At 54.3% G+C, this 27,261-nt stretch overlaps 1 protein-coding gene across 1 annotated transcript; it reads left to right on the forward strand.

Annotated features, from left to right (window-relative positions):
- Positions 1–1,085: 1,085 nt before the first annotated feature.
- On the forward strand, positions 1,086–24,844 carry LOC111153915 (transmembrane protease, serine 13). Its single transcript, XM_022513225.1, is given in 15 exon segments — positions 1,086–1,140; positions 1,143–1,223; positions 8,551–8,838; positions 9,815–9,919; positions 12,096–12,134; positions 12,230–12,352; positions 13,054–13,183; positions 14,942–15,034; positions 16,048–16,091; positions 17,277–17,439; positions 18,240–18,412; positions 20,987–21,085; positions 23,551–23,693; positions 23,833–23,985; positions 24,664–24,844. Coding segments are annotated over 15 exon segments (1,716 nt in total). The 3' UTR covers positions 24,691–24,844.
- Positions 24,845–27,261: the final 2,417 nt, after the last annotated feature.

Genomic DNA, 27,261 nt, shown 5'->3' on the forward strand with positions numbered 1-27,261 from the left:
CAGAGAGAGAGATACAGAGTTTTCAGATTTTCCTCCTCCTCCCCCATCATCATCACCTGGGGTCTAAGCCTGACTCCTCTACAATGTGGGCATGCCTCATGCCTGAGTTTTTCCACCTACCAAAGATGAGGGTTGGACAGACTGCTTTCTCCCGCCGACAGTCCGTGGACTTGTATGGAATGGGATTACAGGTGCATTTGCTCTTGAGCAATAGTGTGTGTTTTGTGTTTTTTTCCAAAGGTATCACATTCTTAATGCTTACAGAAGTGCCATGTTTATTTAAGAGAGACTCAACGGACCCACTGCTAAAGCTGCAATCCATTGTCGACTGGGTCTTCTTATAATAGAGCAGGTTCTCAATCAGTCCAAGACCACAGGTGTTGTGGACTTGAGAGGGGCAGGTGGTCCCAGGGCTGGGTGGGTGAGGCGCCCCCCCTTGATGGGGGTGGGTAGGTTCCCACGAGGGCGGATCAACAGGCTCAGGTCACCGTGCTGTCAGCCCCACAGCGCAGGCTCTCAGGACCCTTGGCACCTGCCCTTCGGCCCTACAGACGTGCTGCCCTCACCTGAGACCTCTCTGTTCCCTGTTGTCATTGGTGCTGGGCAACCTTCCACCTGGCCCATCCTGCCCTGCCTCCCCCGAATTGTCCCTGTGACTTGGCAAATGTAAACAAGAATGTGTGGGAGTGTGTGTATGGGGCTCCAGGCTGGGGTGCTGGGCGGGAAGGCCTGCTGATGTAACAGTAGCCACTTAGCTTAAGTGTCTTGTTTTGGCAGAACAGCTTCCTCTTGGTACAGCAACAGCAGGGTGGACTGTGCCCAGCCGGGCGGCCAGCGTGCTGGGGGGGAGGTGTGAGGGAAGCCGACCCGGGGGCCCTGGGGCTTTGGCAGGACCCTTCTCTGATAGGACTGTCCAGGGCACTTCCATGAGGTACCAGCCCTGAACTGTGTCACCGCCCCAGCGTGGACCTAGAAGGCACGTGGGGGGAAATGGAGGCAACAAGACCCTGGGTGATCAAAGATTGTTTGCTTGGCAGCGGTAGATCCTTGATGTTCTTTAAACTCTTTGATGAACGAACAGATGAATGAATGAATACGCGAATGAATGGACAAGGAGGTGTTTTGACGCTGGGCTTCCAGGATTCCCCGAGGCTTTTTCACGAGGCATCGTAAACCAGAAGGAACATCAGTGCTCGCCCAGGCCAGTAATTCCCAAGTTCTTTGTAGCAGCAGCAGCCTCTTTTGTTCAAACGAAACCGTGTGTGGAGCCCATTGTACACAACTGCCAAGTGGGTCTTCTCTGTTTGAAGTGGGGTGAAGGACTCCAGACCCTTTCCCTGCTCCAATGGTCCAGGTCCCAGAGGCATTTCCACGGAACCTCTCATGCTCCGGGAACCCTGCTTGAAAACAGCCGATTGTCTGCTCCCTTCCTTTTATGGATCAGGGAGCAGAGGCCCAGAGAGGGATGCAAATGTCCTTAAGGTCATGCACGGTGAGGAGCAGAAGCCAGACTCCCCCATGCATCCCAAGCCTTCAAGAGAGGCCTCTGGGGCCCAGTTTGATTCCAGGGGTTCCCCAGTTTGGAAGGAGGGTGGAAGGAAGTGCTGGGGAGTCTGCCTGCACTCTGAGGGGAGCCTACATTTATGGAATTTCCCTGGGTTCAGGAAGGAGGGAGTAGGAGGGAGCCTGGCGTACCTGGAGGTACAGGGAAGCCTGGGTTGAGCAGTAAGGACAGGAAAGAAGCATGATCCACTCCATCTCAGTTCCGACCAGTTCAGTCCAGGCCAGTCCATAGTCGAATGGGTTCAGGCCTCCCCTGCTATGGCCCAGGGACTCCCCAGCATCCCAGTAACACAATAGCCATTTAGATTCTGCCAAAGGGAGCTCCTGATTTTTCTTGGTACCCTCTAGTGCTTCCAGTGGGGATTGGGGTCATCTCTTCCTGCCTAGTCCAGAATGCCGGAGGGGTCAGGCTGGGGTCCTGCCTATGTCCCCCACTCCGAACATCCTTGATACTCAGGGTCTCTGGGAGAGAGAAGCTGCTACAGAGGCCCCAGTCTGGTCAGGAGTCCTTCCCCATGGAGCCTGGTAAGGGGCACTGGGAGAGCACAGTGATGGACAGGAGCCCAAAGACAGGAGCCAGAAGATGACGTTGCCCCCAACTAGCCGTGTGCCCCTGTGTGCCCCAACTAGCTCTGCTCCCAACTGGCTGTGCCCTTAGTCCAGTTGCATTGCCTTTCTGGGCCTTAATCACCTTATCAGTAGGATAAAGGAACCAGAACTCTAGAGGGTTTTCAAGCTCCTTCTAGCTCTGACGGCTTGTGATCTGCCCAGCCTGCCCGGGGAGCAGGCTGCATGAAGGGATGGCCCAGGGCAGAGGAGCGAGGCCGTGCCAGCTTTGGCTGGACTTGAACGGGCCCCGGTGGACCTGCCCTTGATTCCCGAAGTTGTGTTATGGCTGCTGCTACCCACCGGACTTTCCCACAGGAGCCTTTAGCCAGGTTCTTCTCCCTGCCTGCCACGGGCTCTGAGCGGCCCATGAGGCTTGTATCCCGGAGTTCAGACCACTTCCTATTGTTGGAGAACAGCCTCTAAGCAAAGACCGGAGCTCAATCCTGGGCAGCAGCCACGAAACCGAGCAATCTCGGAGGTGGCCACCGCGTGGCTCAGCACGGCAGAGGATCCCTGAACCCTCTCCTTTTGGCACAGCTGGCTGGGCTGTAGGAGGAGCAGAGAGGCCAAGGGCAGGACCACTAGGCTCCTTGCTCACTCAGTGCCACTCCCACCAGGTAAGGGCCCACGGGACGGACTCCACCACAGGAAACCATAGACATGTCCCATTCATCCTGGCAGCCCTGGGAGAGAGGACCATGGCCTTGGTACAAGGGCCCTTGGGTTTTAGTCTTTATTCTGCGATGTAAGATGGACCAAAGTGACTCTGAAGAAAGCACGCAAATGTTTTAGGCCTCTACTTCCTTGACCATAAAATGGGAATAATAATTCGATCGACTCCTGTTCAGGAAAGTGCTTGGAGAGTGCCCCAGAGCCAGGGACTGCTCTGCCCAGCTCTCTGTCTGGCCCATCGCTCACTGCCTCCCTGCAGATCCCTGTGTGGCCTGCCTTCCAGCCAGGCCGCCTGCTGTCCCAGAGCACCTCAGGGGACCTGTTGCATGTAGGGGCCCCTGCAGAATGCAAAGCACAGGCAGGTGGGGGTCATGACTGCCTGGTGTATAGGCTGGTCTGCGATGCCGTGAGGGCTACGAATGTATTACCCCATGGGGAACCCCGGAGCCCACCCTAGAGGCTGGCGCGGAGGAGAGGCAGGGCCAGGAAAGAATGATTGGCAGTGCTTGGCCAGGGAAATGGTCCAGAATCACCCACCCGCCTGGCTTTGTCCTGTCCACTGTCCCCAGATGGGCTGAGGGGCCTTTCGCCAGCAGGCGGGTCATGGGCATCCTGGACTTGGTCATCTGAGTTCCATTGTCAGGTCTTCTGTTCACTGGCAAAGGCCAGGAGTTAGGCTGGGTCCTGGTTTGGGCTCAGCCCTTTGCATCTTGGGGTTCTGGGCAAGAAGTCTCCTCCTACCCTCTTCCCTACCTACTCAAGGCATCTGCTCTGAGGGTGTGACCAGGCCTCCACGAGGGAGGCTGGAATCGCAGCAGTTGTTCTCCAAGGATTGAGGAAGGGAAATGAGCTACTGCTCTAGTAGGTTAGACATCAGGAAGAACTTCCAGCAGGTGGGGGTGGCAGGCCATGAATGGGGAAGGGGTGGGTGTGGAATCTTTTCTAGTGCTCCCTGAAAAGGGGGGCTCTTCTCAGCATCCAGGGATGGTCTGGGTTGAGGTTCAGAGTCAAGGGGCTGAGGCAGATGGTCTCACTGTAGAGGCTGCTTTCCTCTGGTCTTGGGGCTGCCCGTCCATCCTGCTGGGGTTCATGGTTCCCCTAGCCCTGCGGTCAGGCCTCTTCTCTTGCCCTGGCCTTTGGGGCCCAAATCTTGTCTGTAACACAAGAGTGCTTGCTCTATGGAGACCAGGCCCTGCACAGCCTCCAGCTCTTTCTTGGATATGTTCCTGTCTACCCCAATGCCTTGCCTCCCCTGTGCATCCACAGCCCCCTCCCCAGCCCCGGAAAGACTTGACACGGGCTGAGTCTCGGAGGTAGCACCTTTAGAGTCTGTCTGGGGACTTACCCCTTTTATACCCAACATGAGTCCCACTTTACATTGCCCCATCTCCCTCTAGACTCAGAAGAGGGACCCAGGGGCTTCTTCTGCCTGGACCCCAGCTCACCTCCCCAGACACCCTCCTCCCTGCTTCCTATAGGCCAAGGCCATGGGTGGGCACGTTGGGAACTATGTACAGGTGGAACCAGCATCAGGGAGAGGGCTGAGCAAGGTCTGGAGGCCTCCCCTCTGTCTTTCTGGCTGCCCTGAGCTTCCCACCTTGACTGCCCCTCACCAGCTACCCCTCTGTTCTAACTCCCTCCCACTGTTCCTACCTTCCCCTAGCCTTTCCACCATCTCCCTTGGGGCCTCTGCCTGCTGTGGACCCCTTTGTTCCTGCCACAGTGAAGCAGTACCAGGACCAGGGCCATGGAGCCCTGCTCTGGTGGGGACAGCCTAAGCTCTTGAATGTGAATCAGAAGGCTGTGTTAAGTCCCTACAAGCCTGCCAATCAGTTCAGGGGCTCTGGGCATGCTGTTTAGTCCTCTGCACCCTGGTTTCCTCAAGGAGAGGTTGGGGGTCATAGTTCCTTCCATCCTTGATAGCGTGGCCCTGGGAGAACCACAGGAAATAATGGGTATGGAAGCTCTTTGCATGCTGTCAGCCTCAAGGAAGTGAAGAAGGTTACTGGGGACTCTCGTGATACTGTGGGTCCAGACTCTACTTGCTCCTAGGAGGCCTGATCAGGATCCAAGCCCTGTCACTCAGCCCCAAGAGGTGAGTTTGGCATGTTCTTAACCTCCCAGGGCCTCAGTTTCAAAATCTATGAAATGGGACTGATAGTACCAGCCATAGAGGCCTGTGATGAGTTTGAAACGGGATCAAGCTAAGTGCCTAATGGGCTACCACCTTTCACACACATTCATAGATGTGTGTGTGTGTGTGTGTGTGTGTGTGTGTGTGACACACATTCATAGACCAGGCTCTTCTGTGTTTATTCTGCGGTTATGGGGAAAGGAGGCAAGGTCAGTCCCATCTTACATGAATGGAGACAGACTAAAGTATTCCCTTACTTGCCCAGGGCAGTGCATTCAGAAATGGATGCAGTCATATTTGAACACAGTTTTTTCTACTTCAACACCCACTGTCACAGCTCATGGTCTCCAAGCCCTTCCTGTACATATAGCATCTTTTACTATGCTGCTAGGAAGCAGGGCGATTGGTTCACCTTACAGATAAGGAAACGGAGGCACAAAGAGGTGGAGTCTCTGGCCCAGAGTCTCCTGCTGAAGAGTGTGTGAGCCTGGCATGCTGCCTCTCCTGTCCCCAGACTCCACCAGGTCCTGGCAAGCCCCAGGACCCACCTGTGATGCCCATGAGAAAGTTCCATAAGACCGAGATCACTGTAGAACCATTGTCCCCACCGCCAGGCTCCCCAGGGTGCTCCCACCCTGCCAGGCCCCAGGTCCCAGTTCTCAGGCTGTGTCACAAATGCAGAATGAGCACCGGAGTACAGGGGCCTGGAGAAGACTGTGGCAGGGCCTCTTGCTGCCGACCTCAGAGGGCAGGGGACTCAGACACACACAGGCTTGGGGCAGCATCCCGACTGTGGGATTCTGGGCAATCTGAGACCTGAGACTTGGTTTCCTCATCTGTAAAACAGGCTTCTAAAAACACCAAACTCGGGTGCCTGTGTGGCTCAGTTGGTGAAGTGACTGCCTTCCGCTCAGGTCATGATTCTGGAGTCCGGGATCGAGTCTGGCACTGGGCTTCCTGCTCAGTGGGGAGCCTGCTCCTCCCTCTGACCCTCCCCACCTTCATTCTCTCTCTCAAATAAATAAATAAATAGAATCTTTAAGTAAATAAATAAATACACCAAACTCTCAGGTTTGGAGTGAGGACCTCATGAAACCACAGACGTGAAGTTTATTGTAAATTCTCAAGTGCCGTACCTTGTGAACTGGTATGTGAATTATTATTTGAAGGTATCCTGTAGTGGGAGTGTGCCCCCCAGGGTGGGGAAGGGTTATGGTGTGAGCACAGCAGGGAGGGAAGGCTGGCAGGCCATTTGAGGTGCCCAGTGCCAGGGTCCCGGGCAGGGGACAAGCCTTGGGCCATCATTGGCCAGAAGCACAGAGTCTACACAGCCTGGGTTTTTCTCTCTCATTGAAGGACCTTAGTCTGGCCTTTGTCCAGCACCCACTTTTCTCCCTAAGATGAGCTCCCACCACCTTTCAACCCTCTGGTCATGCCCCAGGGCTGTTAAATCTCCGGCAGGGGGGTGTTGTGTGGGCCAATGCAAAGATGGAGGGAGGCGATCATTTCCTGCCCAGCTGCTGTGTGCCACACATAGGCAAAGCATTTCCCATTTTATCTCATCAAATCCTCAGGGTTATTAGTCCCATTCTATAGATTAAGAAAAAGAAAAAAGGTTAAGTGTCTTGCCGAAGGTCACACTGCTCGGTACAGGATGCAGACCCAGGTCTGCCTGACTCCGAAGCCAATGCTAGCAGCTGATGGGTGCTATATTTCCACACATCCTCACCGCCTCTCCCTGCCCCCAGCCCCAGTCCTGGTCCCCTTGGAGCAACTAGGGGCTCGCCTGTCTTCACTTTAGGGGAATCTAGTCTCTAGAGGTTGGGGGTGAGAGGGGGAATCTGAGCTCTGGTTCAACTGGGTCAGCAGCAGTGACAGCTGCCTTTCAGGTCCCTAATCTCACACACGTGTGTCCCTGCTCAGCTGGCTGGGACACCTGGACCCACGTGTATTTACTCACATCCATCAAGAAACCTAGCAACTCCCTGGGATCATGGCTCCTGGTCCCGGCCGGCGGTAAGCCGAGCATGGTTAGGGACTCGAGATTCCTTCTTGAATTCATCTTGCAGCCTCCAGAACAGCGAGGAAGTGACCAAATCCATTACCTCTGACTCTTAGAAAAGGGAGTTTAAAACAATTAAAACAAAACCAAACAAGAAACCCTTGCCTGGTAGGGATGATAGTGTTGACTTGGGCTGATGTTCAAATGAGGAGGACTTTTTCTTACCTGCTTTGCTTACTAATAATGTCCAGTGTTAGCACAGGGGCAGGGGAGGGATGGAAACCAACGCCAGGGGTCCAGAGCCTGTGTCCTCCACAAAGCCCTGCCGACCATGCCCCCAGCTTGGGGTCCCCAGCACAGGTGAGCCGCCCTCACCATCCCTGCTGCTCCCGCTCCCAGACTGCCCTCCTCAGGGGCCAGGCAGCGCTCAGGGGAAATGATGACGAGGGTCAGATGTGGCCCCGGGGCCAGCGCGTTCCCAGATGCCCCCTGCTGCCTCTGGGACTTCTGGAGGGGCCTGAAGAGGTGGAGATGGTATAAGGGGCCAGAAGGCAGTGACAGGGCCTGGGAAGCCCCACCAGACTTCCTGCCCGCCCTGACTGCCCACTGGCTCTCTCTTAGATGTAAAGCACCCCAAAAGCTCCACTTGCCAGGAAGGAACTTACCAGCATTCACAGATTGCCTAGTAAGGCCAGCTGCTGCGTTATCAACCGCGTCCCTCCTCAGAGAGGCAGCAAAGCCTCGTGGTTGAGCTGGTCCCCAAGCCCGGCTTTCTGGACTCACACTCTGGCCCTGCCCCTTTCCAGCTCTGCTTCCGTCTCCTGTGTGCAAAATGGGAGTGATTCTGTCCTGAGGACTAAGTGGGTGAATACATATAAAGCTCTCGGAGCATGTGAAGTCCTCTCTAAGCACCCATGGGAGTGTTGAATCGAGGTGAGCGGACCACTCCTCCCGCAGCCGAGTTGGGTTAAGGATCTTGCCCAAGAGTGGTGGGCTCCTACCCCACCCGTACCTTCTTCTGATTTTGCCTCTCCAGTTGCCCCGGTGCACTGGTGAGCAAATGCACGTGCGTGTGTGCAGGTGCACGAGTGAGCGAGACAAGTCTGGTGTTACTGAGAATGGTGGGCTGCAAGGCAGGTCAGGGCTCTTCTTAAGCAGAGCTAGTCACCCTTGAACGACAGCTCATAGTAAGAATGGCGTTTTAGAAGTCTGGTGCACAGAAGAGGAAAGGGCTGTGGTGTGGGGGGAGTGGGAGTGAAAGGGCCATCACTTCTGCCTCCGGGGATCACATCTCCTTGAGCCACCCTCAGAGGGCGGGTCCTTAGACACATGTAGCCAAAGCAAGGGCCCCCCAAGCCCCAGGCAGATGGCCCATTGCCCTGTGCCCACCTCCACATGATAGGGAGAGACCATGGGGAGCTGGGGGGGGCAGGCTCTTCGAACCGGTGCTGCACCCCAGGACACTCTCTTCTCACATGCTTGGGGGGCGGGGTTTGTTCCCTACCAAGCTGCTTGCCTCAGGGCAAGTATCTCTTGGCTCAGCAGGGCTGACAGCTGGGTGCGTTCTCAGGGGAGCAGCCTGAGGGATGCCCTTCACTCTGCTTTCAGAATGCTTCCCCGGCAAGGACATCTCCAGCCGGGGCATCTCCAGCCGGCACGTCCCCAGCCCTGGTGTCTCCAGCTGGCACGCCCCCGGCCCGGGCGTCCCCTTCCAGGTCATCATCTGCCAGGTCAGCCTCCACGACATCCTCTCCGACAAGAGTATATCTTGTTAGAGCAACACCAGTGGGCGCCGTGCCCATCCGGACATCTCCTGCCAGGTCAGCACCAGCCACGAGGACCACTAGGGAGAGCCCAGGTAAGGGGGGACACTTCAGGAAAAAAAAATGCAAAAAAAGCAAGAGGAGCAGGGAGGCAGGGGAGTAGTCAGGGGCGGGCAGTGGGGGGCCTGGGGAGGTGGGGGCAGAAAGGGGTTATTCCATGTAAACCCAAGACAGGGGAAAATCGGAGCCAGGGGCGTAGGGGAGAAGGAACCAGGACCAACCCAGCAGCTGTAACTTTGGAGGCTGCACAGTGTGGGTCAGAGTTCAGATTTCGAGAGCGAGGACTCTGGTTGGGGACCGGGGTTCTTTCCTTAGGCTGCCCCACAGGTCTGCTGGGAGGCCCAGGTCTGCCTTGGAGCAGGGTCCTGATTGATCATGGACCCATCTATGGGAGGAAATGGAGGAAATGGATTCTGACCAGGCACTCTCGGGCCCCATCTTTCCAAACTGGCTTATCTGGTTCAGGGGTTGGAAATCAGAGCTGCCAGCTGGGCCTTGGGGCTGGCTCTGCCCCTAACAAGACAGTGTGTCTGTCCATCCCAGCGTTGCCTCATCCAGTTGTAGACTTCAGACCGTCCCCACCATCCCATGCTTGGGGCCCCTCTCCCAGTCTTGCCCTCTCGGGCTGGTGAGGCACTCTGGTGTGGTGGCCTTTGGAATGAGACACACTTCATTTGACTGCCTGCTCTCCTGTTCACTCGCCAAGTAACCTCGAGCAAGTTCTTTCACTTTCATGAGCCTCAGTTTCCTCATCTGTAAAATAAGCACGATAACACCCAGCTCACGTGATTGCCGTGAGAATCCCTACGAGAGCACTTGCCAGTGCCTGGTTGGCCCATAGGAGATGCTCCGTTAAAGCAAGCTGTCTGTATCCGGTGGGGTGGGGTCATATTCTGGAGTGGGGAGGTCCCCACGGGCCCCTTCTGGGCCAGCCTGTTCCCTTCCCCTCCTCCCCTGCCCCGGACCCCTCTCCAGCAACCTTACCCTCCCCTGGTGCTGCCCCACTCCTAGGTATCAACCTGCCCAAGTTCACCTGGCAGGAGGGCCGGAAGCGGCTGCCGCTCATCGGATGTGTCCTCCTCCTCATCGCCCTCGTGGTGTCCCTCATCATTCTCCGTGAGTTTAACAGAGGGAGCAGGGGCAGGCTCCGGTCATGGTCGGGAGGAATGGGGTCCGCCGATGGGGGCACGCTACAGGGAGACGGGAGAGGGGAACACACACGCAGCTGGCTACCCTGCCCCACTCCTGCAAAAGGCTGTGGGCCATGGTGCCTCCAGGCCCCTTTGAGGCTGCTGGGTTAGGGGGAACCGGGCTTGGGCCTCATCCTTGCTCCTTCCTGTGCGTCTTGCTTGGGAGAGTTAGCTAACCACTCTGAGCTCCGTTTCTGCATCTTCTAATGGGATTCAGTTCCTTCAGTGCACTTGACTTACTACCAGCCCCGTCAGCACTCATAAAGATGTCACTGGGTTTGGAGCCATAAATGACAGAATGGCCCAGGGCCTGGCACAAAAATCTCTAAATGCTACTTATTTTTTAAAAAAACATATAAAGATGGATTAGGGAAAGTTTCTTGGGCATTTTGGACAATAGGATAGAGTGTTCTGGGGTTCGGCACGGGCCCAGCACAGTGGGGAACCTCAGAAGGGGGCAGAAGGGGAGCACACCTCCAGCCACCCTGTCCTCGGAGAGATTCCGATCTCCTTAGGGACCTGGCTGGCAGTAATTAAGGCCAGATGGGACCATCAGGAAGAGGTGACAGCTGTGTGGGCCAGGGTGGTAGGGGACAGCTCAGAAAGGTCCAGGAGACAGGCTGGAGGAGGGGACAGCATGTGGATAGGGTGTCTGAGTGGAATGAGCTCCTGCAGGAAATGTTGGGGCAGGTGGGTGAGGTCGGTGTGGGGAGAAGGAAGGGACCTCTTGGCCAGAGAGGAAAAGAGTGTTGGGGGATCCCAGGGGGGCTGTTTGGCTGTGCATGGCCAAGCTACATGGTAGAGAGCTTTAAACACCAGGTTGGGGAGTAAGGTTTCTGCTGAAGAAGTGGCATGGTGTGGGGAGAAGCCAGGTGGGTGACCATGTGGAAACCCGGGCTGGCCAGGCTGCTCCAGGAAGAGGATGGCACGGGAGGAGGTAGTGTGCTGGTTAAGGGCATGGCCCCCTGGAGCCTCCTGGCTCTGCTACTTGCCACCTGGGGGACTGCAGCAAATTAATTAATTTCCCCAGCCTCGGTGTCCCCACCTGCCTGACAAGGAGATGGCATAATTGTCATGCTCATAAGGGCGTCCTCAGCACGGTGCCTGCCACATGGTGTCCACGTGGACCATAAGCCAGGACATGCTGCCCGGCTTCTCCTGCCCCTCCCCCACAGGGCACTGCTCTAGGGACCCCCTGGCAGTCATGGGAGAGCAGGTGGGAATGACCCATGGAGGACTGAGTTGGCATCTAAGGGCGCCCCCACCATAAAGTCACAGTGTGGTTTCACCACATGTCCTGAGGTCCACTGACCATCAGGGGGGCCCTCCACATGTGGCCCAGCAGGCACTGGTGTCTGGGTCTGGAAGGAGCAGACACACAAGTGTGACCTTCGCCCTGGATGACCTAGCGCATGGTAGGGCAGGCGGGAGCAGTGGGGGATCAAGCTGAGGATGAGGGGCAGGGTGAGGAGTTAAAACTCAGGTTTCTTGGGCACCCAAGGGAAGATGTCTCCAGGCAGGAGGGATGGGATCCCTAGTTTGAGAAGAGGTCAGTGTTCCAGACGCAGGGAGTCATGAGGCTGACTTTCATAGTTTGCAAAGCTTGTACATTTGGGAATCAGCCATCTAGATTTGCTCTTTGAGAGGAAAGACATTTATAAAGACAAGTAATGGGGCAGGAGCTGATCGAAGGAGACATCCCTTGTGTAGGGGAGGGGAAGGAGAAGGAAAATCCAGGAGATTTGAGACCGAAAGAACAGCTTTCGAGCAGACAGCATGGGGAGTGCTTGTGCGTCTGGATGGCGGAGACAAATTTCTCTGCTATGACCTGCAGAGCACAGAGAAGAAGGGATATGCCAGAGGGGCTCCGAGAGGGGGCTCTGGGATTCTGGAGGAGGGCTTTCTCTGGCTGCCAATCTGGCCCATGTAGGGCACGGGAGCTCCCAAGCCGTACGCACCTCCACCCCTCCCTCCTTTGTTGTCCCTCCCTCTCTTTCTCTCTCTCTCTGGGTGGCGGCTCGAATCCGCCTGGTGGTGCCCTGCTTGCAGGAGCTTTCCGGAGCATTCTGGAGCATTTCTGAGCAGGCTTTTTCTCCATACAGATGGGGGAAGAGAGCCCCAGAGTCCAAGAGGGATTGCAGGTCGGTGTCTCAGAACCCCCAGGGCCTCGGGCTGCTCAGTGTCTTGTCCACCTGGGGTTGGCAGTGACCCGGCTGTCTGCTTCGTTGTCTTCCAGTCTATTTCTGGCGGGGCCACACAGGGATCAAGTACAAGGAACCAGTGGAGAGCTGCCCCATCCATGCTGTGCGCTGTGATGGGATCGTGGACTGTAAACTGCGGAGTGATGAGCTGGGCTGCGGTAAGGGTGCTGGGCATGGGTGCATGTGTGCCTGAGTGTGTGTGTGTGTGTGTGTGTGTGTGCATGCACTCTGATGACTGGTGACTGCAAACTGCATATCAGCTCGAATTGGAGGCAATGCACAGAGAGTCGGAAGACCTGGGTTCTAGTGATAGTAGAATTGGGTCTGAAACCTGGCTTTGAGTGCTGTGTGACTCAGGCAAGTCACTTACCATCTCTGGGCTTCATTTCCCTAAGTTGTGAAATGAGGGAACTGGACAAGATTAGTGGTTCTTAGAATCTGCCTACTCCCAACTAGCAGGTAAAATAGAGCTACTCCAGCTGGAGGCCGATGTGGGGTCCAGAGCTGCCCTCAGATCACAGGCCTTATTACCCTTGCCACTCTCTTGTTCGGGCATGCCGCTGCCCTCTTGGGGCAAAGGCTCCTGGCAGTGCTCAGCCCTTTTCCCAGCACTGGTCCCCTGGGTCCTGTTGCAGAGAGAGCTCTCTGCCCTGCTCCGGCCCCTACCTTGGCTCTGCCTTTACTGAGTGTCCTGGGCTCCTGAGCCCTGGCCTGTGGTCATTACCTCCTGGCTCTGGCTCCCAGATGTTCCCCAGGCCATAGCGAGGAGTCCCAGGACAAGAGCATCTCAGAGCCCAACTCAGACATTCCTCAAGAACCGGGTGCTGAGAGCCCGCTCTGCCCTTTTCCTGCCCGGCAGTGAGGTTTGACTGGGACAAGTCTCTGCTTAAAGTCTACTCCGGGTCCTCCCATCAGTGGCTTCCCATCTGCAGCGACAGCTGGAATGACTCCTACTCAGAGAAGACCTGCCAGCAGCTGGGTTTCATAAGGTAAATATCCCCCCAGGGGTCCCAGGTTCAGAGACATCCCGGGTTCTCTGCAAGGGCCCCTCAGGCTCACTGTGGGCAACTTACAGAGAAGAGTCTTGAGGACCAGGGCTGAGGGCACTAGCTCGGGACACTCCTGCATCATTCAAAGGAACAGTGGCCCTGGGTGCCCAAGTCTGGGGGCAAGTTGTTCCCATGAGGCCAAAGTCATGATGTGGAGATCTGTCGTAGGACCTGACACTACCGTATGTTCTCTGCATCGAAGTGGCCTTGTGTCCGTGGTCACGGTTCATGGTCACGGCGGCCCGGCAAGGGGGGTAAGGCTTTGAGCACTCCAGCCAGGAACCAGAGGCTCAGGCTCTGCACTCCAGCAGTTGTGGCTTGAGCTGAAACTCATCGAGGCGGGGAGGAGATGGGCAGATGTGGCCAGGTGAAATCTTAAGAATCTTCTTGGCTCTAAAGATTTCACACCAAAGCAGGTGCTCGTGGGTGGAGCAGGGAGCAGGGTTAGGACAACCTTCCCACTTGATGGAGTCCCCCCTTCTTCCCTTTATTTCTAGGCCACATAGCGAACTCCATCTTCCTTCTTGGTCCGAGTATTGGGGTTCACCAATATGTGTGGGGTTGTGGGGGGAAGGGTTTCAGCTGTCACTGTGGACTCTCTGTGGAAGAAGCGCCTTGAAACCCAAGGCTGGGAGGCCAGGACTTAGAAAGCCTGTCCTCTCCCTTCCCTCAGCCTCAGAGTTCCGATCTGTGAGAGGGAAATCAGGGGGATGTGGCTGGAAGACGGACATCTTTAATTATCGAGTTGTACGACCTTATGCAAATCAGAACCTCCCTTGGGCTTCAGTAGATGGTGTCGCTTATTCCAAACACATAATTGAGATTTGATGCGTGCCAGAGACCACGGGTACCCCGACAAGATCCCTGCCCTTCCAGAACCTCCGGTATGGTGTGGGGGAGAGAGGCTTAAATCAATAACCATAGCATAATGCTATGCGTAATGGTAAGCACTATGGGTATGCAACGGAGAGGGAGCCTGACCGCACCTGGTGGAGAGCAGAGAACAGAGGACCCCCAGGGAGAGGAACAGCATGTGCAAAAGACGCACTCTCATTCAGGGGTGCACCATGTTCCAGAAATGCACAGAAGTGCCACACAGATTGTGGTCCACGGATCTCCCATATCAGAATCACCTGGGGGGGGGGGGGGTTGTTAAAATCAGAATCTGTGGATTAAGGTTTAAAACCTGCTTAACAAATGTCCTGAGGTGATTCTTAGGTACACTGTGGCCTGAGGTCCAGTAAGCGAGTACCAGGTTCTCAGATTTTCATGTGCAAAGCAGTAAGATGGGGATCTTTAAAAGGCAAAGTCTGGCTCAGCAGCTTTGGGGTGCTGCTGTGGCGCATGGATCACAGCTTGGCCAGAAAAGGGCCCGGCTAGTGTTTCTTGAATTTGCATGTGTATCAGAATCTCCCAGAGAGCCCGCTAAAACATAGAACTGGAGTTCCTGATTCAGTAGGTCTAGGGTTAAGAGGACCCAATAATTTGCATTTCTAACAAGTTCGCAGGGGTGTTAATGCCGCATCTCCTGGGCTGGTGCACAGGGCTGGGGGGGTGGGGACAGTGGTGGAATGTGTGGGTGGGGGCAGGGTGTGCTGGGCCTTACCAGACCCTGGCCTCTGCCAGCAAAACTCTAATGTCAGCTGGGGCACTGGGAGTGGGGGCAGGCTCATTCTTCTTTCCCTCCCCTCCTTACAGTGCTTACCGGACGACCGAGGTGGCCCACAGGAATCTTGCCAGCAGCTTCTCCATCTCCAAATACAACTCCACCCTCCAGGAAAGCCTCTACAGGTGTGGTGGTGTGGGCCAGGCTGTCTGCCTATGAGCAGGGAAAAATGGGGGAGTGCTTTGAGTCAGGGAGTCCCTCTCCTTTGGCCTTTTTGAGACCCAGCCTCCAGGAGTCCATCATGAGTGTCCTGAGCATCCCCGAAACAGTCCTCATTTGCCACCTGTCTCCTGACTTGAAAGTCAGTGTGGTGCAGTGTGAACTTCAAGCTCAGGGGAGCCCCAAGCATTCATCTGTTTATTAGAGACCATGAATAAACCTTGGGGCCACCAGTCTGCTGGGTGTTTGGACTGGGAGCCGCTGTAGGGATTGGGCTTGGGGTGGGGAGGGAGAAACATCGCTGGGGTCATCGGGGTGGGGGGGGGGAAACAGGAGCAGGAGGAGGGCCAGGTGCATGTGGCCAGGGACAGGGAGGCCAGCTGGGAGGCCCTGGCCCCCTCCTGGGCCCTGCCATCTGTCATCTCTGCATTGCAGACCCGCCCTTGTCCCAATCCCACTCAGGGGAAGGTTGAAGGGTGCTCCACCAGCTAGTGGTGTTTACCTTGGGGAGGGAAAGAAGAAGCCAGGCTTCCAGAGAAAAAGGGACAGGGAGGGGAGGGAAGAGAAGAGAATGAGCTGTAGCCTGGATGCCTGCTTTGTGCTAGGTGTTTTGCAAGCTACATTGCCCGTGGAGCATTGAGGAACTGGCCGAGGAGAGTCAGGCTACCTGTTCAGCTGTGGAAAGATGCAGGGACAATGAAGTCATGAGTTCAAAGGACATGGATCTACCCAATGCGTGCAATCTCCCATACGAAAACTGAGGGGTGGGGATGGCGACAAGAGTGGGGATGATTTGCACTGAGCCATCCCCATTCCTGGAGAAAGCACTGGAAGGGTCTGTCTCTCTGGGAGGGAGATCAGAACCTCTATCTTATGCAAAGGAAATGGGATAGGAAGTTAGAAGGAGTCAATCAGGGAAGGCTTTTTGGAGGAGGTATCTAAAGTGCCCTTTTCCCATCTTCTGTGTCCCTTTGTGCAGGTCTGAATGCCCTTCCCAGCGGTATGTCTCTCTCCAGTGTTCCCGTAAGAAGATGCTCTTCCTCCTGGACTGTGGCCTGTGTGGGGTGGGAGTCAGGGAGCAGAGACATGGGACCCCTCTGGGGGAGATGACCAGCCCTGGGGGTTCCAACAGGAAGACGGTCTTAAGCAGCAGGCCTGCTTCAGGGCTGAGGTCCCTGTAAGGCACTGGGACAGTCTCAGAGTAGCACTTCTCCTTCTCCTGACTCTGCTCAGCCCAGCAACCTTGTTCATACAGGGGAAGCCCTTCAAATCTCATGGATTCTGGGAGGTGGAGAGGACTGGAGGGCTAGTCTGGATCAACTTAACGCTCCTGTATCAACAGATGTGGAACTAGATCTAGGGCCAACATTTACTGAGTACATTCTACTCTTATTGACTCTTGATAAATAATTGCATTTCATTCTCATGAGGCAGGGCCATTACTGTCCACTTACTGATAAGAGACTGGCATGTTTGTCACACTGCTGGTAGGTTAGGAGCTGGTATCTGACCTTCGGTCTGACCCCAAAACCCAAGCTGTTAAGCAGCCTGTAAACATGTGCTGTGTTCTCAGTAATGACCAGGTGGGCGTGCTCCCCTGAGTGGGCGGGCACAGGGCTTCAGACAGAGGGCCCACCCTTCAGACCACTACTGGTTCTTCATTCTCTCTTGCTTTAAAGAGAAAAGGAAACATGTCCTAACAGACTCCAAGGACTGTCCTCCTTGTCCACAATTTTGGGGAGATGACTCCAGAACATGGTTGGGAATGTTCCTGTGGGGGTACATACAGGGTCCCCAGTAGCATTAAATGACCCCCTGGGGAATCATATGGGCACAGACCCACCTGCACAGCAAGGCAGCCCTGGGATTTGCCATCATGACCTTGATGCTTGGCACAGTCCCCCAACTTCAGACACTTTAATGAGCATTTGTCATCGTTAAGGAAAGAATGAATGAGTGGGAGGAAAGAGGAACTTGCCTGGGATGAAACTCCCCACTGGGTGATCCCAGCAGTCTAACCCTCCCCATGGAAGCTCTGCTTTGGCAGGAAACAGCTGGGCCATATCAGATTAAGTGAGCAAAGCTGTGTCCATGGGCAGGCATGTGCCCTCAGGATGGGGCTGCCTGAGGCTGCCCTGGGTCCAGGGAGCACGGGAGCCATTCTGAGAGCAGCAGAGGTCACGGTTCCTCGCTTCTGCTTCTCCCCAGACTGTGGACTAAGGGCCATGACGGGGAGGATCGTGGGAGGGGCGCTGGCCCCAGAGAGCAAGTGGCCTTGGCAAGTGAGCCTGCACTACGGCACCACTCACATTTGTGGGGGCACGCTGATCGACGCCCAGTGGGTGCTCACCGCTGCCCACTGCTTCTTTGTGTGAGTGCCCGAGGGGCGGGGAGCACCAGGGAGGGCTGATGGCAGATGGACTTGTCTCTCCACGGAGAGGGCTTTGGTCGTGAGCCCAGGCCCCCAGGCTCAGGACCATGATCTGCAGTTACTGTTTGGTCCTGGGACTACTTGTTCTGAGTGCAGCCCAGAATGAGAAAATAACCTGGATGGCCTAGAGGAAGGGTGAGGCAGGCAGGAAAAAAGGGCTTAGGAGCCTTTCCGAAGAACAGGGTGAAATAAAAAGGCTTTGGGTTTGTTACCACTTCCTGCAACAGGAACTTCTGGGGAAGGAGCCTGAGGAACAGAAATGCTATCCCAGGGAATCAGGAATGGAGGGATAGGGGTCTCGGGGAGGGCGGTGCTGTGAGCTTCTGACCGTCACCAGCCAGCCTAGGCCCTTGGAGCTGGGGGGCAGGAAAGCGCTCTGAGGATAAGGTGTCAGGGGCACTAGCTTCCCCAGGAGGGAGTGAGTCTCTGGCAGGTCACTTTGTCCTGTCTAGAGCTCCATTTCTGCTGACATGTCCTGTCCACCTTACAGGAAGCTTGGTGGCATGCAGAAGAGACAGTGGGGGTCATGAGGTGCTGGGTGGCCAGTTAAGGACCGGCTTTTGGAGAAAAGGGGGGGGGGGCTTGTTTTTGAGTCTTGGGCGAAGATGGAGGGCTCCCTTTTGAGGTCATTTCGTCCATCCCCCCGCCTGTAAGCTGGTGCTACGGCTGCAGCTCCCTGTGCATAGCAGACACTGCCAGGGGACAAGGAGCTGGACCATGCTCCCTTGTGGCTCTTGCAGGACCCGGGAGAAGGTTCTGGAGGGCTGGAAGGTCTACGCAGGCACCAGCAACCTGCTCCAGCTGCCTGAAGCAGCCTCCATCTCCCAGATCATCATCAACGGCAACTACACGGACGAGGAAGACGACTATGACATTGCCCTCATGCGGCTCTCCAAGCCCCTGACCCTGTCTGGTGAGTCACAGCCACGCCCGCTTTTCCAGCAGCTCTCAGAGCCCAGCCTTGCCACACCCATAGGCCCTCTTGGGGTCCCAGAGCCTCAGCACGGTGGAAGCCAAAGGCTCTTAGGAATCATTTAATGGAACACTTCTACTTTACCATTGGGGAAACTGAGACTCAGAGGTTGGACATAAGGTTGTGCCAAATGACACATCTTACATTGCAAGTTGATGACAGAGATAAGGCTTGGGTACTGGTCTTTACCAATATGAATAGATTGAATTGTTCTACGCATATTTATTGAGCACTTAACAGGGGCCAGGCACTGCGACAGGCAATTTACAGCTGCGGTATCATTTACTCTTCCCAACCTATCCTAGAGCAGGTACTATTATTAGCTTCATTTTATACTTGACATGGAGCCTCAGGGAAGGAAAATTACCCAAGGCCAGAGTCCTAAGCGGCCGCCCGCTCCAGGATGGGATCCAGGCGGGTCTGCCTCCGGAGTAAAGCTCTTCGTGCTGGCAAATTGGGATCACTGCAGTTGGGAGCACAACACGAGCACATATGCAGACAGTGAACTGCCACGAGGTTGGCCACAGGACGGAAATGCTAGGGGAGTTGTCGGGAGATCAAAGGTTTCATCTATGAATTCACTCACTCATGTGCGCGCTTATCAAATACTTAGCGTGTGTCTACTGCTACGCTGCGCACTCTCCAGCTGAAATTGCAAATAGAACGAAATGGGTGATGCGCAGCCAGTAGAGGCCAGTGACTCCATGGTGGGGACAGCTGGGGGAGCCGACGTGGCACGAGTGGGGCTTCTCTGGAGAAGGATCTCTAAGGTGGACTGGGCTTTCTGGGCTCTCTGGTTAGTCCAGACTTTCTCGTGCTCTGAGCCTGTGAGCTGGTCTTTCGGGGAATATTAATAACAGAGGCGGCGTCAGTCCTGAGTCAGACACTAGGTCATCAGAGTGGGGGGGAGGAGGAAGAAACTGCCTAAGCACGGTTGGGCGGGGCTGACCCAGGGCCACGCCCACCCAGAGCCACTCCCACCAGCGGGTCAGTCTCCTCCACTGTAGCCTACCCCCCCATTTTGTGGCGAGGGGCGGACTTCCGCGCATGCCTTACCCCTCATGCTCACCTAAGAGGGGCAGTTAGTCTGCAGGACCAGAATAGGCCTTTCCAACCTTGCCAAACCCAGACTCCACTTCGCTAAGCATCCAGATCTCCCACCACCCCAACCCCCCTTAATGTTATTTGGAATTCCAAATCAAATTAAGTAATCTGTAAAACCAAATGAAAGCTATTATAACATTGTGTATGGTTTTCAGACTATGGCAGTCCCTCTCCAGACTCATAGGCCCCTGGGCAGGAAGCACACCTCTAGACTGAGAATTACAGTTTAGATTTATATAGTCCTGTGGTCAGACCAGGTGCCCTGATTTTTGGTTTAGAAATCAGGGTAGATTTTCTTAAACTCCTTTGGCGGGCCAAGCACTTTCAAGTCACAGTTCTATCGAAGAAAACTTGTGAAAACTCACTGATAAAGTTAATTCCCCCATAAAAATGAATGGAGGATAGAACCATGTTACATTTTTTTTAAAGACCCTATATCTTAAAAATGGGCATATTTTAAGAAATTATGTTTTGCATTTTTTGGTTAATAATTGATGCCATGCCTTCATTTCTTTTTTGTTTACTCTCTAGCAGACAAATGTGTTAGACCCCGATACTTAAAGCCCAATTTATATGAGAAGAATCCAGCGTTCATTCCCTCCCCCACACTCCCGTCCTCTGTGTCACTCCTTCCTTTCTTCCTTTCTTTGTTTGTTGAGTACTTTGTATGTGTCAGGTGTACTTGTATGTGTTCTAGGTGAGCATAAGAAACAATTGAGAACATTGCAAACATTCTATCAGCTGGTATTTTCATCTTGCAAGTTGGAGTTTGGTGGCTCACGCCCTAGCTTAAAGATCCCAGTCCTCAGAGGGGCTGTGACGTGACGCACAGCAGCACCTTCTAAATGTTTCTGAGCCTGGGAGCAAGTGAGCAGTGGTTTTGTGGTCCATGTCTCTAGGGATGTGCTCTTCTCACTTGGGGAGGTTGAGCTGGAGGAAGCCCCTCAGTTGCTGACTCACCTGTGGGTACTCTCCCCAGACCTGGCTGGACACATCACTGAGAGGCCATGGTGCTAATGCCTGGGACTTGGTCTGCTGCTGCTCCCTCCTCTGACAGGTGGGCGTGGAGGAGGCTCAGCCGGGAAAGCCACTCATAGAAGGAAGATCCTTAGAGCCACCCCGGTATCGGCCTGGCACAGGGGAGCTTCCAAGGCATATGCTTCTGCCCACAGGGCACCCACTGAGATCAGAATGTTTGCGGGAACTCTAGCAGCAACCCAAAGGCTGGAGGGTCAAGATAAAGTGCCTGAGTTTCTTGCCTGGTCTGTTCAAGGCCCTAGAAGGTTCTGAACCATACTGGGGCAAGGAGGGAGGGTCCTAGGACCTGGATACCCCTGTCTCTCCATAGTACCATCCCAGCTGAGATCTCCAGCCTTGACCTTGCTCTGATGTCTTGAGGTCTTGTTGCAGCTCACATCCACCCTGCCTGCCTCCCTATGCACGGACAGACCTTCAGCCTCAATGAGACCTGCTGGATCACAGGTTTTGGCAAGACCAAGGAGACTGATGGTGAGAGGCAGAGTTGTTGGGCTGCGCGTGTGTGTGTACATGTGCATCTGCACAGAGTGCGTGGGGGTGATGTGTCGGGGTGTATGGAGGAGGGCCTGTGTAGATGAGGGTTTGGGCACAGAGAGTCATGGCCTGCATGTGGATATGTGTGTTCACGTCACCCCCACACATGCTGGACCAGTTTATAGTACATCCTGTAACCCCTGTTAGAAAGTTTTGGCCCCCCAAGTATCACCCTTAACCCCTTCTCCCCATTTTACAAATGAGGAAGCTAAAGACCTTTGGGGCTCCGTCACTTGCCCCCAGGGTCACTCTGGTAGTTTCTGATAGACAGAACTAAGTCTAGAACAGCCTAGAATAGTCTAGAACATGCCAGGCTGGTGCTATCCGCATCATACTCCACCACTTGCTCACAGAGCCTGGGTTGTTTCTTCCACTTTGGACTAACTCTTCCGTGGAGAAAGCCCCCATTAAATTGCAGTTATTTTGAATTTTTTTAAAAAGTGAAAATGAAATGAGAAAAAAAAGTTTTTGTTTTTGTTTTTAGTATATGCAGCTTTAGTCAATCAAAAGAAAAAGTCCCAAATGTGCAGGTGAAAAAAATGCCAAGACACATGCTTAACTAATATTCGCCACTTTCACAGAAAACCTACCCTATAAGACTATACAAAATGTGTTTATGTACAGCTCTGTACCTAGGGGCCTATATGGTTATTTCCTCAGAACTCTTAGGTGCCACCTCCTGGCGAAGAGGCCAACACTTCATTCACATATCTTTACCAAAAAAGACTATTTGACAACAAATAGACTATTTGACTGTTGACAACACTGTATGTCCTCTATTCAGACCACGTAGGCTCTGCTTGGTCGGTTAAGATCCTCCCATCAGGGGCCTGCGTGGCTCGGTCGTTAAGCCTCTGCCTTTGGCTCAGGTCATGATCCCAGGGTCCTGGGATCGAACCCCGAATCAGGCTGCATCCTCAGCGGGAAGCCTGCTTCTCTCTCTCCCACTACCCAGCTTGTATTCTGTCTCTCGCTGCCACTCTCTCTCTCTCTGTCAAATAAATAAATTAAAAAAAAAAAAAAAGATCCTCCCATCAATTCAGACAACACCAGGTACCCATGTCCTCCTACATGCAGACCCTACCAGGTGTCTGTGTCCCCCTAAGCAGCTTCACATGGAGCTCTCCCAAGTGAAATCCTGTAAACCAACCTGAGACAAATGTGTGTGAATGTATATACCTGAGCAGATGTCAAAGTAGTTGGTCTCCAGCCAAGACCACCTGGAGACCCCCTATAATCAAACACGTTCGGTCCACTGCTCACTGCACTGAGGAGGAACATATACCACAGGGAACCATGGATGTCTTAATAACAGAGTGCTAGGAAGGACTTATTGTAGGGGAGGGGGGCGGTTCAAAGAAGTGGAGCATTTCTCTAGATTGGATGCTTTCGGGAAACAGGGATAATTCTTTTTTTTTTTTAAGGTTTATTTATTTATTTGACAGAGATCACAAGTAGGCAGAGAGGCGGGGTGGGGGGGAAGCAGGCTCCCTGCTGAGCAGAGAGCCCGATGCGGGGCACTATCCCAGGACCCTGAGATCATGACCTCAGCTGAAAGCAGAGGCTTAACCCACTGAGCCACCCAGGCGCCCAAGCAGGGATAATTCTATGATTGGACATCCTAATAATCTCATCTAGGAGTTAAGAATAAGCAGAGTCTAAAGCTATAATCGGTGAGAAGGCATTAGCCATTCCTATTGGCTGGGAGAAGGGATGGTTGCCGTTATTTGTGGTTTGTAACCTACCTTGTTTTCATTTACCCTTAAACGAGATTACGAAGTGGAGTGGTCTTCTTTCGCCTCCCTTTATCTCTATTGCAGAGTGATCTTTGCTGATGTTGGTTCTGTAGGATGGTTTATGCTTGGCCCTGGAGCACGTGGCTGGCCTCACAGAGAGCCTCTGGCCAGTTGCGGGTCTCAGGGCCTCCTTTCCCTTGCTCAGTGCAGTGGGTGGTGACTAGCCTGGGAGCAGACTTGTTCTGGTCTCGGCTCCATAACTGACGGCCGTGTGACTGTGGGCAAGTCACACCTTCGGCCGTGAGTTTCTCCAACTGTAAATGGATTAATTATACCTCGTTAGGGCACATAGTTACTGAAAACAAATGAAATGATGTGTTTGATGGTGCTCTGCATACAGAGAAGATTTTGCAACATGAAGGCAGCCCAATAGGCTTGTGAGTTTGTGTACATGTCTGTCTCTATGTTACGTGTAGGGGGTTGTGTGTGGTGTGAGGGTGTATGTGGCCTTATGTTCTGGGTGGCCAGCCATGGGAATGGTATCCTCTGCTCCCAGGAAGCTGTGAATTTGAGTCATGGGGTAGCTGGCTAGAAGGTCATGAAGGTGTCCAGATCTGGTCTCACTCCTTTCCCATCTTTTCTTTCCTCCACTTGACTTCACTGAAGAGAAGACATCCCCCTTCCTCCGAGAGGTAGAGGTCAACCTCATCGACTTTAAGAAATGCAATGACTTCTTGGTCTATGACAGTTACCTTACCCCAAGGATGATGTGTGCTGGGGACCTCCGGGGAGGCAGAGACTCCTGCCAGGTGAGGGGCTCGTGTCCTGGGAGCCAGGGGCCATGGGGGAAGGCTGGGGTGGTGGTTTCAGAGTGAGAATCAGGTGCCCGCCATTTCCTGCTCAAGGACCACCTCTCCCACCCTGCTGAGATGTGTACTCCCCCCACAGGGAGACAGCGGGGGGCCCCTGGTCTGTGAGCAGAACAACCGCTGGTATCTGGCAGGAGTCACCAGCTGGGGCACGGGCTGTGGCCAGAGAAACAAGCCCGGTGTGTACACCAAAGTGACTGAAGTCCTCCCCTGGATTTACAGCAAGATGGAGGTGAGCGCCTGCATGGGGCAGACTGGGAGCTCCCCAAAGTTGGGGTGTCTGGTAGAGGGCCCAGGCTTTCCCCAGAGTCTTAGCAAAGTTCCCCTCACCCCTCGTGTTTGGAGTTGTTCAGAAGTGTGGAAGACTGGGACAGGATAGGAATCAAATGTTGGGCCAACCCCAGCTGCCTAGGTTTCTTACCTTCTGTTTCCTTCCTCTGGAGGGATGGAAAGGGGTGGCCCCAGGCTGGGCCCCAGTGGCATGTCTTCTCCCCACAGACGGCCACGGTGTGAGTTCACACAGCTGATTGGAGCGGTGTATGAAGGAGGCCTCCCTCCTTGGCAGGGAGTTAGTCTCATGGGTATCTGGGGTGCAGGGCTTCACCCCCACCTCTGCTGACCCAGAACAGCCCTACCTTCCCTGCACCTGCCATCTTAGCCCTAAAGCAGGAAAGCTATGCTCACCTTCCCTCCTCTGCCTGAGAGAGGGGAGAGCAGCACACAGAGCTTGGGTAGCTGGTCCAGAAATCCAGCCTGGTGGGTCTCTCTGCTTCCACGGTTCCTCCTTGTTGCCTCTCTCCAAGGAGCAGTGCCCAGTGACAGCTGGACTGAATGGCAGGCTCTGAACCCCACCTTCGACATATGTCTTCCTGACTCAGCCTCATCCTGTTCTCCCTGTTCTCGTCCTCAGAGGGAGGTGCACTTCCGGAAATCCTAAGCAGCTGGACTGTCCCACCTCACGGCACTGACCAAAGTGACTGGGCCATCGGCAGTGTCATCTAGGCTAAAGGCCACCAGGCACCTTCGTTACTCCTACCTCTACTATCTGCTGCCTCTGTGAATATGCACGCATGTGTGTGTATGTGTGTGTACACGTGTGCACGCGTGTAGATGTTGTTACTCTCCTAAGGTCTTCAGAAACCAGAAGAGCTGTCAGCTCTTTGCAAAGCCCAGGTTGGAAAGCACCTGGAGTTAATGGTTTGGGCTGTGTGGAGGTTCCTGCAGGGGTAGCCATAATGGACAGAGGTGGTAAAGCCCAAACAGAGCCCCAGAGAAGGGCCTGGAAGTCCATATTAGGCATTCTTGCTCCTCTGACCGTGACTTGGAGACGAGCCCAGACTGCGTGGTCACCGGCAGCCCCGGGGACACCCGGGTGGCAGAGGGCCTGGGCTGGCCCTGGTGGGAAGTGCCCCCTTTGGCATCACGAGCTTCCTGCTCTTTCTCAGACCTCGTGCTGGTGCCCAGATGTGGAGGGCTGGCTGCATGCGGCGGTCCAGGCTCAGAGGCACTGGGGCAGATTTTTATTTTATTTTTATATTCAAGAAATGGAAGCAGATGCATTTTATAAAGATTCTCCAAAAATTCCAGGCGCTGGAAGCCCTAGCATCCATCACCCCAAAGACTCCAAGGGACTTCTGGGAGTTGTGCCATTCCAGAGTCCTGCTGAATGTTCCTGACCTCAAGGGACCGGATGGAAGGAGCCGCTTTGGGGTACTCGGTAAGGAGTCCTCATGCGGGCTGGCAAGCAAATCCCTCACAGAGAGCCACACGTGTCGCTGCATCTGAAGGCCACATCAGGGCGTGAAGAAATGGCTGCTGCTTCTCCGTGGGCGTCAGAGCCTAAGAGAGTCCAGGTGGACAGGGCCCCCTGTCCAGTGCCCTCCTGGGCCTTTTGCAGTTTCTTCTCCGCTTCTCTGCCTTTCAAATTCTCAGTTGTTTCAGAAACCGGGCATTGACCTGAACGCTGCCGTGGAGAGAGAGTCAACACTGTCTCCAGGCCCTCCAAACAGCCGTGTTGAAGGATCTGAGATACCCTGCTCCCGTGAGCCATCAGTGTGCCTGGTTTCCATGCCAGCCAGAGGCCTGGGCCTTCCCCAGCCGCTCCTCTGGGCTACCTGTTCTTGCCCAGTCCCATTCTCCTCACCTTCCTGGGGCCTGCCTCACGGTGCTATGACTCTCAGAGGCAGGGTCCGTGCGGGTCAGCCCAGCCCAGCTCAGGCAGGCAGCAAGTCTGGACAGGAGCCAAGGGGGCTGGTTGCCTGTTATCAGGGCTGGGGGTGGGGGACGGCAATGTTCATGTCTATGGCAGCCCCGGCAATGGTCTTTAGCAATAAAAGTTGTGTGACCTGAAAAATTTGTGATTTGTTGTTCTACTGATACCTTGCCCACCCCGGTGTCCAGACAGCCTCTGTTGGGGTTCTTACGTTTGGTTCCTCAGCTGTGGGGTCTGAGTGTTTATTTAGCTCACCAGCCAGCCCCCCACCTGCCATATCAGTGCCTACTCTGTATCACGTATTATGACAGGCTCAGGGGCACAAAGACCATGACAGTGTCCTCAGGAACTCATGATTGTGACCCAGTGTGACGGAAGCTATGACGAGTAGGGACAGCATGCATGGAAGCTACCAGTCGCACCTGGAGAGGTCAGGGAGGGCTTCACAGAGGACGGGAGGCTTGAAAGGAATCTTAAAGAGTAAGTAAAAATTCACCAAACCAAGCCAAACCAAATCAAACAACCAAACAAACAAAACCAGACAAGGATGGGTGAAGGACAATCCAGTGCTTGTCTTTTCTCCTTTTCCCTTCTTCCTCTTTCTCTACCTCTGCCTTTGCAAGCTCAGAGAAAGGCCTGGTTGTAAGAAGCTTCCTCAAGCATTTCCAACAGAATTGGATTGGTGGTCCCATCGGTTTCTGAAAGATCTATCCCTTCTTGCTCTGCAGTTACTTTCCTACCTTGAATATATTGACCTCCATCACTGTGACCCCATGGATACACGACCAGCGTCACTGGGCACACCCTTGCTTCTGGCCATGATCACAGAAGTCTCCAGGCCTGCGTCTGTGGGCCTGGCCTTCGGACACCTCAGATTTGGTTCCTTTACACTCTCATGTCAGTGGGAAGGGGAGAAGTCCCACCTTCAGTTCTTTTCTGGTTTCATCCCAACAAAAAGGTGTGGGGGAGGGGCAGGTGGCAGGCTTAGCATATTAGCAAGTAGGGAGAACACAGTGACCCCAATAAGAGCCCACAGTTTCCCACAACTTCAGTGGTTCAACCCAAAACTTATTTCTCATCTATCTCAACGTCAGCGAGGAGGCTTCCTGCCACATTATTTTTCAGACCCTTCTCTGTGTCTGGCTTCCTAGGGCAGAAGTAACCTGGAGGGGTGCAGGGGTGTGTGTGGGAGAGATAAGCTCGAGAAAAAGCAGTATCTTAATAGGAAAAGAAAAACACTTTCCTTAGACACCGGACATTTATAGAAGCCATAAGAAGCGTGGAATAGGGTGATGG

Source organism: Enhydra lutris, unplaced genomic scaffold (genome assembly GCF_002288905.1).
Source record: "Enhydra lutris kenyoni isolate GAN:26980312 unplaced genomic scaffold, ASM228890v2 scaffoldscaffold34, whole genome shotgun sequence".
Taxonomy (NCBI): domain Eukaryota; kingdom Metazoa; phylum Chordata; class Mammalia; order Carnivora; family Mustelidae; genus Enhydra; species Enhydra lutris.